At 39.8% G+C, this 14,926-nt stretch overlaps 1 protein-coding gene across 5 annotated transcripts in view; it reads left to right on the top strand.

Moving 5' to 3' along the window:
• The window catches only part of HHAT (hedgehog acyltransferase), a 598,180-nt gene that overhangs the window by 111,914 nt on the left and 471,340 nt on the right, over nucleotides 1-14,926 (top strand). For all 5 annotated transcript variants that reach the window (XR_003855353.1, XM_029593286.1, XM_029593285.1 and 2 more), the window contains one exon: nucleotides 4,556-4,768. Coding sequence is in view for 4 of the 5 variants with exons in the window: in XM_029593286.1 (XP_029449146.1) it covers nucleotides 4,556-4,768 (213 nt within the window). In the remaining variant the exon portion in view is untranslated. The remainder of the gene's footprint in view (nucleotides 1-4,555; nucleotides 4,769-14,926) is intronic.

The following is a 14,926-nucleotide window of genomic DNA, read 5'->3' as shown; positions in this document are numbered from 1 at the left end:
CCTTTCTTTCCATGTCATAAAAAGCCTTAGATTCATAGCCTGGTGTGAATCTACTGTTTGTAAAATTATGCATATTGAGATGGTATTCTCATGTCCCTACCTAAATCGAACTTTTAATATGCCACTTGTCTAGGACATATACCACAGAGGGTGGCAATAGATCACTGGGATGACTACGCCACGTTTTCTTGGGTTGCCACAACAGGCTATGAAGTGGCACGTCCCCCAGTAATTGTTGACAACATTGTACCCACATCTTAGGGGCAGATTGCCTATGCCAGTCAATGAGGGTTTTAAATCGAGCAGCCTGCCAGTATCGTTCCAAGTTGGGGACACTTAAACCCCCCTGCTGTCTGTGCTGATACATAATTCGTCTTGCAATTCTAGGCCGCTCCCCCCCCCCCCCCAAATAAACACCGTGAAAGGTGGTGCTATTTGGCACGCTGCTGCCGACGATAATGTTAGTAACATTATCACCGGCAGCGAAGACACCGCCGACTCCTCCCCTCCCTGTCCCGGCTCCTCCCCTCCCCCTAACTTGCATGATATTGCATGCGAAAAGGACCTTTTCACATGCGATAGAGGCTTATCGCACACGATACGGCCATATCGCGTGTGATAAGCCTTTGATAAATGACCCCCTTAGTGAGAAATTGGATTAGAAGGTATATTAAGTTTAGTAAATAAATAAAATACAATTGTGAAGTTGGAGAAACTGTAAAGGAGTCATATTAACATATAAATTACTACCCTAAATTTAGGAGTATGGGGTTGATGTACTAAAGAGGCTTTCCCATTTTGTATAGATGGGAAAAATATCTAGTATTTCTGGCCCTAAGTGTGCAAAACTTTTCCTTCAATATCAGTAGTGTCCTTGTTTCCTTTTTCCAATTATTGCATTATACATTGATTTTGCAGACCCAATATCATAGCTCATTAAGAGGCACAGAATCTATAGTGGCATTTTTTGTCTTATCAAAAACAACAGTCCTTCTGTATTATTATATTTAGTAACCAAGACTTGATGAGTGTGTTCTGCTTCCTGTACTTTCTTGCCTGTTGATAAATAGAATCGTGTTCTAATTTAATCACATTGTAAAATAGTTCAGCATTGTGTGAGGGTCATATTATTGATAAAACTAGTTGTTTTCTTGGAAACAAGTGATTTATTTAGTAGGATTATTTTATTTATTTGATTTATATTCTGCTTTTCAGGCACTTCAAAGCGGATTACATTTGGGTACTGTAGATATTTTCCTGTCCCAGAGGGCTCACAATCTACAGCTAGATTTACTAAGCCACGGTATGGCTACAATGTATGTTAAACAGTGTTTAATGCATAATATATACGGTACATATCGCGGTGATATTGCACAATATTCACAATATTGTGTGATGTTTTGGCCTGAAACCTGCCCCTATTGCAATGAACTGCTTTTTCATGGTCTTTGCATGAATGAATTCATGCAGAGCAGCTCATGCATACCTAACTGGATGCTAATAAAATGATGCGGCTGATTTAGAAAAATGTCAGCATTTTATTTTAATGCATTTCAGTGAAGTGTATATAAACTATCACAGAGACATTGGGACACTAACGCACCTCCTCATGCCCCTGCGCTATTAGTTAATGGGCAGGAGGAGGGTCTATATACAACGCTGCGAGCCTCCCCTGCCTGGATTTAATAAATGATTGTTTCATGGAGCAATTGGTTCAGGAACCAACAAGAGAGGGAGCTTTTTAGATTTAATTCTTAGTGGAACGCAGGATTTGGTGAGAGAGGTAACGGTGGTGGGGCCACTTGGCAACAGTGATCATAACATGATCAAATTTAAACTAATAACTGGAAGGGGATAATAAGTAAATCTGCAGCCCTACCACTAAACTTTCAAAAAGGAAACTTTGATAAAATGAGGAAAATAGAAAAAACTGAAAGGTGCAGCTGCAAAGGTTAAAAGTGTTCAACAAGCTTGGACATTGTTTAAAAATACAATCCTAGAGGCTCAGTCCATATGTATTCCACACATTAAGAAAAGTGGAAAGAAGGCAAAACGATTACCATCATGGTTAAAAGGTGAGGTGAAAGAGGCTATTTTAGCCAAAAAAACATCCTTCAAAAATTGGAAGAAGGATCCATCTGAAGAAAATAGGATAAAAGATAAGCATTGTCAAGTTAAGTGTAAAACATTGATAAGACAGGCGAAGAGAGAATTTGAAATGAAGTTGGCCATAGAAGCAAAAACTCATAATAAAAACGTTTTTAAATATATCCGAAGCAAGAAAGCTGTGAGGGAGTCGGTTGGACCATTAGATGACCAAGGGGTTAAAGGGGCTCTTAGGGAAGATAAGGCCATTGTAGAAAAACTAAATGAATTCTTTGCTTCTGTGTTTACTAATGAGGATGTTGGGGAGATACCAGTTCCGGAGATGGTTTTCAGGAATGATGAGTCAGACGAACTGAACAAAATCATTGTGAACCTGGAAGATGTAGTAGGCCAGATTGACAAACTAAAGAGTAGCAAATCACTTGGACCAGATGGTATGCATCCTAGGGTACTGAAGGAACTAAAAAAAATGCAATTTCTGATCTATTAGTTAAAATTTGTAACCTATCATTAAAAACCATCCATTGTACCTGAAGACTGCAGGGTGGCCAATGTAACCCCAATATTTAAAAAAGGCTCCAGGGATGATCCGGGCAACTATAGACCAGTGAGCCTGACTTCAGTGCCGGGAAAAATAGTGGAAACTATTCTCAAGATCAAAATCGTAGAGCATATAGAAAGACATGATTTAATGGAACACAGTCAACATGGATTTACCCAAGGGAAGTCTTGCCTAACAAATCTGCTTCATTTTTTTTGAAGGGGTTAATAAACATGTGGATAAAGGTGAGCCGGTAGATGTAGAGTATTTGGATTTTCAGAAAGCGTTTGATAAAGTCCCTCATGAGAGGCTTCTACGAAAACTAAAAAGTCATGGGATAGGAGGCAATGTCCTTTCGTGGATTACAAACTGGTTAAAAGTCAGGAAAAAGAGAGTAGGATTAAATGGTCAATTTTCTCAGTGGAGTGCCTCAGGGATCTGTACTTGGACCGGTGCTTTTCAATATATATATGTGATTTGGAAAGGAATATGATGAGTTAGGTTATCAAATTTGCGGATGATACAAAATTATTCAGAGTAGTTAAATCACAAGTGGCCTGTGATACATTACAGGAGGACCTTGCAGGACTAGAAGATTGGGCATCCAAAAGACAGATGAAATTTAATGTGGACAAGTGCAAGGCGTTGCATATAGGGAAAATAACCCTTGCTGTAGTTACACGATGTTAGGTTCCATATTAGGAGCTACCACCCAGGAAAAAGATCTAGGCATCATAGTGGATAATACTTTAGAATCATCGGCTCAGTGTGCTGCAGTAGTCAAAAAAGCAAACAGAATGTTAGGAATTATTAGGAAGAGAATGGTTAATAAAACGGAAAATGTCATAATTCCTCTATATCGCTCTATGGTGAGACCTCACCTTGAATACTATGTACAATTATGGTCAACGCATCTCAAAAAAGATATAGTTGTGATGGAGAAGGTACAGAGAAGGACAGCCAAAATGATAAAGGGAATGGAACAGCTCCCCTATGAGGAAAGGCTGAAGAGGTTAGGGCTGTTCAGCTTGGAGAAGAGACATCTGAGGGGGGGATATGATAGAGGTCTTTAAGATCATGAACAAGTAGATGTGACTCAGTTATTTACACTTTCGAATAATAGAAGGACTAGGGGGCATGCCATGAAGTTAGCAAGTAGCACATTTAGGACTAATTGGAGAAAATTCTTTTTCACTCAACGCACAATAAAGCTCTGGAATTTGTAGCCAGAGGATGTAGTTGGCACATTTATTTATTTATTTTTAATTTTTATATACCGATGTTCCTGTATACAATACATATCGCACCGGTTTACATGGAACTGAACAGTCGCCTCAGGGGCGGAATACATTAAAACAGGTGGGCAAGAAAACTTTAGGGAGACATTCATAAAACTCGATTAACTGTAACTGGGTACCAACTCGGAAACATATGTACAGTGGTATATGTATCGTCTATCGTTATTTAGTGTAACTGGGTTCAAAAAAGGTTTGGATAAGTTCTTGGAGGAGAAGCCCATTAACGGCTATTAATTAAGTTTACTTAGGGAATAGCCACTGCTATTAATTGCATCAGTAGCAAGGGATCTTCTTAGAGTTTGGGTAATTGCCAGGTTCTTGTGGCCTGGTTTGGCCCGTGTTAGAAACAGGATGCTGGGCTTGATGGACCCTTGGTCTGACCCCGCATGGCAATTTCTTATGTTCTTATGTTCTTCTTCTACCATGTCTCTGAGATGCCAATTAGTCTTTTATCTCATTCAGTGCTATATACTCTAACTCTCCCTTCTTACTTCTTAGACTTCTGGCATTGGCATGTAGACATTTCAAAATATGTGTTTTTTGTTTGTATTAACTTCCTATTTTTCAGTTGTTAGGGATAATTTGTTCTGATTTTCTTTTATTTTTACAGAGGGATTGGTATGAAACTGAAAACGAGTATTATTTGCTTGTGTTCACCCTAACAGTTCGATGTCTGTACTACACAAGCTTTAGCCTGGAGTACTGCTGGCACACATCGAGTCAGGAAAGCTGCCATTCATTCCGTTGGATGCTGATCTACATATTCTACTACCCCATGTTCCATAATGGACCCATTATGAATTTTGATAAATTCAGTAAACAGGTAACTTTTTTTTTTTAAAGTTGTTTGATATTTGAAATTTGACCGGTTTCCTGTTGATAATTTTTAAATGTAAAGGACACAGAGTAAAAATATAGCATATACGCTATTAGTACTTAAAAGTTAAACCTAAAAGTATGATACCTTTTGAGTTAATGGATATGTTTGTTCAAAGTATGGTAGGGAGGAAAAATGTTTATCTTTATACTATTACCAGTTATTTATAGGCAGAGTATAACATTTACTTTTTATCACTTTATGGGTTTGTCATATTAACATGAGTTAGTTCCTACGTGATTTTTCCAAACTGCAGTATAAGCATTGCTGGTATCATGCATTAATGTGGTTTTAATTTGCATATTTACATTATCATAAGTTAGTAAATAGGGCCCTATGTTTTGAGGTGATGCCTTTTTATGTATGGATGAATTTGTTGAATTGTACTGTTTATGGAGACATAGGACTTACAGCTGGGCCTGTCAAATTAGATCTAATATGCTGCTATTATATTTTTAGCCTACTTTCCAAAAAGAAGCAGGCTTATGAGTTCACATGTCTGTGAGTCACTCCCGCGCTTCCCCCACCACATAACTTTTGTGTTCAGTGTCCTATCCTCACCAAGTTTTCTGTACATTAGGGGTCCAAGGATATCCTGAGAAGATGTTAAAGGAAATTTGGACATATGTACAGTATATGTGTGGATTTTGAAAAGAAGGATTAATTAGTTTTGCATGGAAGGTCTTGTTGGCAACTGTTGAATTGTATGATGTTTTTTTCCTGTGGGGAAAAATAGAAGGAATAGATGTATAGGACATACAACAAACGTTGAAGCTATGCCATTAAAGATTAAAGCCCAATGTATAAACCCATTATACAGCCTAACCTCTTTCCTTGAGATTGTTCCTATTATAAACAAGTAGTAGGTCCTGGTTAGGCTATATGCACAGTACATGGATGATTTTTTAAGAGAAGACATACGTTTTTAGTATGTTGAAGCCTAGGGGGTGAATTTTCAAAACATTTACATACATAAAATTAGTATATATGTGCCTAACTTGCTTTTGCTCATGTACATGCTATATAACGTAATTTCAGTCTTGCATGCACATTTACGTATGAAAAAAAAGAGCGGTCTAGGAGCATTCCAGGGCTTGACCAAGAGGTATGTGCACAAATTGCTATTTTATAAGAGACCTATGTGTGCACATTTGGCATCATTCATGTCATTTTACACCTACTAATTTATTTTGCCTAAATGATATCAAACTCGTTTATTGTTTACTTTTGGTTGACAGGGAGATCTGGGTGACTGGGTGGTGTGAGGGGAGTTCAGAGTGTGTTGAGCCTCGATAATCAGGAGAAAGACTGAGTGAACTGGTGGAGGTTTCTGCAAATTGGTGATTTCAGTTATACGAGCATGTTTTAAAATATACCAGCTTCCATACATAAACAGGGTTTTATGTGAGCAAGTTGGATTTTTTTATGTGTAAAATATCTGTGCTAATGTTTTTTAAACAAGTAAGAAAAGTGCGAGCTTTCAGTACATTGTAGATATTTGTGTGTAAGGAAACATACGCGTGCATATTAGGGGATAGAATTATGCATATTTTATAATCTGCGCGTACCTGATACATGCAGGTATAAAATACTGTATAAAATCTCTGTGCAGCCATATATGCACCTATATTGGGTGGAATAGAATTCTTTGAAAGGTGTCTTTTGTGGTTTTATTGTTATAGCTGAGTGCTGGATTAATTTTGTTAATTATTTTTAAATTGTCTTACATTTTATGTGATGTTTATCTTTTTAAATTGTAACTTTATATTGACCTGTTTATAACCTGCTTGGATCCTCATTGGATAGACAGGAAATAAAATGTGTGTAAATAAAAGAATAGTTTTGACTGTATTTTTAAGTAATACTATTTCCTCGGTTTCCCTTTAGAGGGAATTTAAAGATTAATGACTTCCTCTACTTACTATGAATGTGAAAACTGATTTCAGTATTTTTTTGTGTAATGTCAGAAATATCCATGTATTATCTGTTATGGAACCTTGTTACCATTCTTATGAGTGAATTTCTCATTTGTTTGGTATTGTTGTGGAGAATTCAAGAAAAATCAATTAATGTATCTGTATAATAGGGTTACATTTTAAACCTAATGTAATGTTGACCTCCCATTTTTTAAGGACCTTTTTTTTAAACAGAAGATTTGATTTCAGATTCTGACTTGCCATCCTAAAATAAAGTTATCCAATTTCATTAAATTTGTTTAAAAAAATGTTCACAATTTTGGGATTGAATTTCCTTCCTCTGAAAGCAATAAAGTTTAGTTTTCACACTTTTTATGCTAGTTTGGAGACTTGGACTAATTATTGGCAGTTTTCAAAACTGTAAGGGCAGGTGAAATATTTGTGGATACTTTTACTAATTTTCAAAGTATTGAAAATATGTGTACATGTTCCCTTTGAAAACTGTTCAAGGAGAAAGTACCTGCTTTTTCTGCAGATACTTTTTCTGATCAAAACAACACATGTAGTTTTGAAAATCCCAAACTATGCACATTGTTGCCTCCCCTGGCCTAGCTCTGACTCAGGAACTCTCCATGAAAATGTGGGTGAAAGTATATGCATTGTTGAATGATATGCATACTAATTGCTGCATTTGAGGTGGGCACTTTTCAAAACGTCCTTTAACCAGGTAGACAGCTATTTACGTGGGTAAATGTCTTTTGAAAATTGGCCTCTCAGGAGGTGATAATCAAAACTGTACCAGTAATCAAAGCAAAAATCCACACAGGCTTTCGCTCTGATTAATGTCCTGTGCATGGAATTTTTCTGTCAAAACCTAGGTGGGTAGGTTTAAATAGTCAAATCTGTTCATGTACTTCTTTGCACCGTCACCTCTCTGCCACTGGAATGCCTCCAGAATCTGAAGGTAAAAGTATACGCGTTGTTGAACAACATATACATATGTATATTTTTACCTTCACACAGGTTGAGAGGTATTAGAAGCCCCCACTTTCATGGATAAAATCTGTTTTTACCTGTGGAAAAGTTTGTTTAACTCAGCAGATATGTGCATAAGTAGCTTCTCCTAAAATGACACCTGTATTTAATAAGATTTAACAATCTTTATTGGCGCAACCAACATATATGTCACAACATCGAATCTGATAATATTGGGAGCCATGTTATAGTTTTATTCACTCCAAACATGAACCAGCTGTCCAACAAGAGTCAATACAAAGACACAAAACAAAGCAATCGAAAGTGTGCTTCTTTTCAGAGAGGCAATCCCCACTTTAGAAGACTGGTTACACCTAGGCTTGGTGCGCTGCATTCTCTCGAGGTCTCAACTGCTTTCTCAAGTCCTTTGGTGAATGCGCAACGAAGGATATCCAAATTTGACAAAGTATGGCATAATCTTTTGATGATCTAGCAGTAGCTGTGTGATACTTCTTGCAAATCATGTCCACCATACAAGCATTCCAATCAGAAAAAGAAGGAGGCTTTCTTTTTTAATTAGTTAAAAAGCATGCATTCTTTGGCCAGAAACAATCTCTGGAATCTCCCAATGAAAATATGCTTCTCTAAGTATTGTAATACACAGAATTCAAAGGAAAAAAATTACTGTTTTACATGTAGTTAGCCTAAATGTCGAATGATATATTTCCAAAATAATTGTATTAGGGACATTCCCGAAGACAGTGACGCAATGTGCCCTTTGCTTTCCACTCAAGGTTTTCATCAGTAGTAAAGACTTTCATTTGCTTCGCTCTAACAGGCGAGATAATGATTCTATGCAAAATTCAATTCTGAAGCGCATGAAGGTTGACATTTAAGGTGACAATTTTAATGAAAATTTTTATCTTTAGCTGTGAATTTTACTTTGCAATCCTTTTTCAATACATCCGCAAGCTCTGTCAAGACTGAAGAACTTTGACAAACATTGAGCAACTTAGAGAATTGAGATGTAGAGACCACTTCCTGCTCACTTAGGGGTGGATTTTAAATCGCGCATGCACACGCCCATGTGCGTGCGGTTCCCGGCGCGCACACATGGACGTGGCTATTTTATAACATGCAGGTGTCAGCTGGCGCTTGTTATAAAATAGGATTCCCGTGCCCACATTCGCACTGGATTTTAATGTCTGCGTGCGTGCGTGTGTGGGCAGGTGGCTTCCTCCTTGCGTAGAGGGGGTTGATTTTTTTAAGTTATGCGCGGCGACTCGAGTAGGGCTTTCCTAGTTCCCTCCCCCTAACTCTTTCTGTCCTCCATCTTCCCCTCTCCTCTCTGACCCCTAAACTAACCTTACCAATCTCCAATTTTTTTATTTTTATACTTACTGCTCCTCTGGAGCAGAAGTAAACTCGGCCGGCACAGGCTTCCCCAGGACAGCATCTCATGGCACTGTCCCGGTCCGCCCCCCATGCAGACCCTGTCCCCAGCTTGCCGCTTTTCAATCGCCTGGCGCTTCTGCGCGTAACAGGGGTTATGTGTGTGGCCGGGCCCTTTTGAAAATGCTCTTGGCACGCACAGGGCCTGGCCTTGCACGTAACCCCCGGTTATACCGTGCGCAGGGCTTTTAAAATTCGGCTGTTAATTGTTAAAAGGAATCACATTTGGTCAAACTGTAAGAAAGATTAGAAGGGACAAAGATGGAAATAAGGAAATGTCTCAGTTGTAAATACATGAAAAAATCAGCCCTGGCAAATCCTTTCTTGCTAATGCAAACTTCAGAGGAGTCCATTGCAGTAATATTAGGAATCATTAAGTCACCAAAAGTCATGACTCCATGATTAAGCAGCTTTCTATAGCAGGAATGCAATGAAGTAGGTAGAATAGAAGGATTTCCAAAATTTGGCAAGAAAGGGGAGAGATTAGCCACACTACCCCAGACGCTTAAGAACTTCCAAGCATTCCTAAGAAACTGAAGCAGTACATGGGATGGAACATAATAGGGCAGTTGATACTTATCAAATATAAACTTTAAGCCCAATGGATGTACTATCTGTTGCTCAATTTCTGTGTCCAAAAAATGATTAGATCTCTTCAGCCAATCAGATATAGGGCCAAATAACACTGCCAAATTATAAAGCTTTAAATTAGGAAATTTAGCCCACCATCTATAACAGGAAACATCAATCACATCATATTTAACCTGGGTATTTTACTCTTCCAGAGATAGCAGGAATGCATTTTATTTAGTAAATAAATGTCCTTAGAGTGAAGCATTATGGGCAGCATAAGAAGCACATATAAAAGCTTGAGGACCCTGAAGAGACAAAGGAAAATGTGCCCAGTTCTCCAACTTTTTTTTTTTGGTTAACTTTTTATTTAAAACAAAGTCAGAATACAGACATGGCGTTTGTCTTACATAAGTCTCCGACAATCACAAACCAAGATACAACATCAAAATACTGTCCTCCTCTAGTTATAGAGAATGATAACATTTCCAATAAGGATCCCAGATCTTGTTATATAACAAATCTTTTTCACTTAACATCAACATTAACTTTTCAATTAAAGCAACTGAATGAATCTGAGTCCGCCAGTGGTCCAATACTGACACAGATTTCCATTTCAAAGCGATAGACGCAGATAGGGACACAGTAATGTTCCCTGCCGCGGAGCCCATATAGTCCAGGAGCATTACCACGCATGCGCCTGGAGAGTAGCGCAGCTGGAAGGAGGCCCAATAACGGCGTTCCTGCCATGAGGGGCAGGTTGGTGGCATCCGGGTTGAGTGCAGCCGGTTGCAGGGTCTTCCCACGACCGACTGCTCAATCCTACCCAGCCCCCCAACTCCCCCTCCCCTATTAACTAACTAGGAACCCAATACATTACCACCCTGTAAAACACATAAAGAATCAAGAACAATTAATGAACCATAAAGTTCAACCAGGATCAGAGGCCCGAAACTCTAGCAGACAGGTGCCAGCCCCATAAGCAGTTCAGTGCAAAAAAGAAATCAAAAGGTACTTCATGGAACATTTATATACAGTTCGGAAAACCTCAAAAACTTGCAACTTCACTTGCACAAGGCCAAAAAAAAAAATCTTGGCAGTCAAGAGGCTGATTTCACAAAGAGATGCTGAGTTCAGTCAGTTCTCACTATTAAGAGACCAAAGGTACCCCGTTGTGCCACACCTTTAGCTTAAATGGGTCTGGCAAGCTGAATCTTATTTTCTTATTAAATAAAGTAGAGCAAACCAAGGAAAATGCCTTGTGCTGTAAAGATAATATGGAAGAAAAACCTTTGAACATTAAAGCTTTCCTCTTTTTAAACATTGGTCCCTGTTTCTGATATGCTTGAAATAGGATGGGCTTGTGTGCATAATTCAGTAATCGTGCTATCAAAACTTGAGTTCTGCTTGCATTTGGTGCCTTACTGCCTAACTGATAGGCTCTCTCAAAGAATAATTTACCTGCAAGTCAGGTACATTTAGTTGTGTTGGCAGCCATGACGCAAGCTTTTGCAGCAAGTTCCCATTCAAAACTGATTCAGATAGGCCAACCAAGCGCAAATTATTATGCCTGGGTCCATTTTTCAGGTCATCAAGCTTGTCTAGCTCAAGGTTTTGTGTCTCTAAGACTGGGACTTGCTGTTGGCCTGTACGTCATCCTCTGTGCTTGAGGCATGCTGCTCCACCGTTTCTACTCTCTCGCCAATTTCAAAAGTGGCAGCATTTAAGACTCCAATTTTGTCCGACAGCTTCTCATAACTGGCTTTAATTGGACAGCAACAGATTCCTTGAGCTTTTGGATGAGGTTGTCTGTGACTTTACTACTCAGTGCAGTGTTGACATGTGTGTCTGCCATTTTGTCTCCAGACATGTGCGTATGTTATAAAATCGCTGTGTTCATTAGCGTGAGCTGGCATATGTGTGTATATGAGCATGTGCGCAGCTCATATACACACATATACGTCATATATTTTACCCATTAAGTAATTTTAACATGTGCATTCCAGCACAGCAGTTTGACGGTAACTTTGAAAGAGCGTCCCTGCACAGACACACATGTATGTGCATATCCTGGCTTGCGCCAGTGGACACAGTGCAAGTATATGCATGCATGGTATAAAATAGGCTGTATGCATGTGCATTTGAGCACAATTTTACATAGATGCAAGCATGTTTGCGCAAATGCCGCCTCCACCGCGTAAGTGGGGGGATTTTAGTAGACATGCACCAATGTAATTACCTGTTTTTCCAGTTCATTCCCAGTTTGCACAATTAAAGGATAGGACTTCCTAACCCACCTAGTTAACTAGCCTTCATTTTACCCTGTTAGCCTTAGTCCTTAAAACCCCGCTAACCACTTTAGTTTTTTTTGTTTCAGGACTTAAATGCCATCCATAGCAGAAGTAAAGTTACGCAGTAGGGGACCTTGGTGCGAGCTTGTGCGCATAAATACTTATGTGCAGATTTCATTGAAAAATCTAGGAACCCCCATGCCCCGTCCAGACCATGCCCATTCCCAACCCCTTTTTTGCCAAAAACGTTTTGTGCTTGTTTTGGGAGATATGCGCCTACTTGCACGCTTTTAAAAAACCGAGTGGCGTGTCCCGGCCTGACTTCTGTGCATATCTCCTGGCTTTGGCACATGTTGGACTTTTAAAATTCACTCTTTTATGTGGAGAGGCAAGTATTTGATAAAGTTGGCTAATGTATGCACATATCTGACTTGTGAAAATAAGTGGGAGCCAGAACCAGAGGGACGCCAGGATCTTACTTTAAAAAATCTTTGTGTGCGTGTGCTTACAAACACCAGAGCACCAGGATCTCCCCAGTTCATCCACACCATGCACCACTTGCTCCAGACCCCACCCAAAAACTGCAAAGAAAAAAGAATGCAGATTTAATTTCCACAACTTGATTAGCAGATGTAAAAACATGCACACATGAATGATGTATATGTGCACTTTATTTATAAAAAACGTAAATGAGCATGAACTTTCAAACTCTGCCACTGGAATGCCCTCAGAACTTCTCTGTATGCATACACTTTAACTTACAGCAGCGATAATATGCATATACTCCTGCCCTTCTGAAAAATTGCTGACTGTGCACAGAGGCTACTTATTTGTGTATATGCCAATTTTTTGTGCAAAATTCCCATGCAAGTTTTTGAAAATTACCCTCTTAACATGCAATTAATTTTTCTACCTAGTCTAGAATCTAATTAGAATTTACAGTATGTATCTATATTTGTATTCCATATATATATCAAAAGCAGCTATTTTTGTTAAAAGGGTTGACGTTACTGAGGTTTCTGATTGTCTAAGAGCATTTCTTGTCAGTGGATATAAACCTTTGCAGATTCACAGTCTGGATCTAATTATGACTCTCAATCAACACTTAAAGCCACATGTCCATTAGTTTAAAATCCTATTTTTTTAGAGCAGCTATTAGATAAAAAGTGGCCAAGTGGTCAAAATCCCTTACATCCTTCAGCAGTCAATTTAGAAACTCTGACTGAGAGAAGAGCAAAGGCAATATTTTCTTTATTCGCATCTCTACTTTTTCCTTAGCTATTTTCATTGTATTTCAGTTTCAGATTTGTAGCAATTAAAAAGGTGCTTCTATGTTAATGCATGTTATCTCTCTGTAATGTGCGTTATCACTCATTTAATGCCTTCTTAGTTCACATTAATGCAGTCTTAACATGGACTAACACAAAAATGTGTTAATGAGTGCCATTGCAATGGTAACAGAGTGCTCAGAATGCAGTCCTTTTACTTTGGATCACAGCATGTTGCTGATGATCTACTTCAAATTTCCCTTTGCAGTCAAATGGCTGCAAAGGAAAATGTATTCTGGCTGAGGTCAGACTGCTAGGTAAAGGAGGCCCAGCCGATTGAGGCAGGGGCCTCATAACTGGGCAGTCGTGCTGAAGCCATCTGCAGAGGAGGAAGGGTGGTGAGCAAGTGGCCATTAGGGCTCCCTGGCTGATTTCAATCTAAGCTTGGAGCCAGTGAGAAGGGGAGAAGCAGCAATGGCTCAAAAAGGATACGGCTTAGGGGAGGGGTTGCAAATTTGAGGCGGCAAAAAATGCCTCTTTCAGAACGCTGCTGCCTACCCCTACCACGGCTGAAGGACGCTGTGGGCTGCAGCAAGTCGGACAGGAGAGACGCTGCTGTGGGCTGCGCCATCTCATCCCTCGCCTCAGGCGGCAAATTGCCTTGAGCCGACCCTGCCTTAAACTGTTGTTCCTCAGAGGTCTTTTTGAATCCTAAACCTCTGTGCTTGAAAGGTACTTGGAATCCTGCACAGTTGTTACTAAACGATCTTGTTTTTCCAAAGCTAGGTCTGTAGGCTGAAAGGTAAACCCTTGCTTTTGTTCTGGGATGTGAACTGATACCTGCTAAATAGAAAGTTGAGCTGCAACCCGTTGCTTATTAAGGGATGCAGTAGGATACTGAACTCCAGGGAACACTAGTGCTTGACCACATAGCCCTGAAGCTAAGGTAATTAAAAGTCTAGGCATACGATTGTGTTTCCTGTGGATGTTAATAAACTGACTGTACCTATTTGGCATCTGGCCTCATTGCTCTCCTACCCAACTCTCCCACAGTCCTTAAGAGCTGTAGACAGTCTGAGAAAAGGAGCCCAAGGTCTGGTGGGAAGGCAATACAGCACAGATGTAGCATGGATTTGTACCGTGGCCCGATTGACCCCCTACCTTGTCTGCCTCATCTGTTTATGGCTAACTGATGCTGGGGGCAGGAGAGAGCAGGACTGCCTCAAATTCTGATGACTCTGAAATGAAAAAATGGCAGCGTGTGACCACTGAGGGGGAAGGGGAGGACTTTAATAAAGCTGTGGACAAGCCTTGTTCTTGAGGGGCTGAAGAGGTGTTTGTTGCTACTGGCATTCAGAGAGACCTACCAAACTTGATGGCAGGAGAAGAGAACCGGAAGGCTCATCTGCATACCCCTCCCAGCATCCCCCGGGAGAGGACTCCAGAGATCACTGCAAGTGATCCAGGTTTCGAACTCGACAGCCCTAGCTTCCAGAGGCCACGCACCCTTTGCAGTAGAAGAATAGTTCACAGCAAGCGATCCAGGTTTCGAACTCCACAGCCACAGCTTCCAGAGGCCCTGCACCCTTTGCAGTAGAAGAGGACCTGAAGGCTCATGTGCATACTGCTCCC

Source organism: Rhinatrema bivittatum, chromosome 3 (genome assembly GCF_901001135.1).
Source record: "Rhinatrema bivittatum chromosome 3, aRhiBiv1.1, whole genome shotgun sequence".
In the NCBI taxonomy this organism is placed as follows: Eukaryota; Metazoa; Chordata; class Amphibia; order Gymnophiona; family Rhinatrematidae; genus Rhinatrema; species Rhinatrema bivittatum.
The sequence above is the reverse complement of the archived record's forward strand: the minus strand, read 5'-3'. Positions and strand labels throughout refer to the sequence as shown.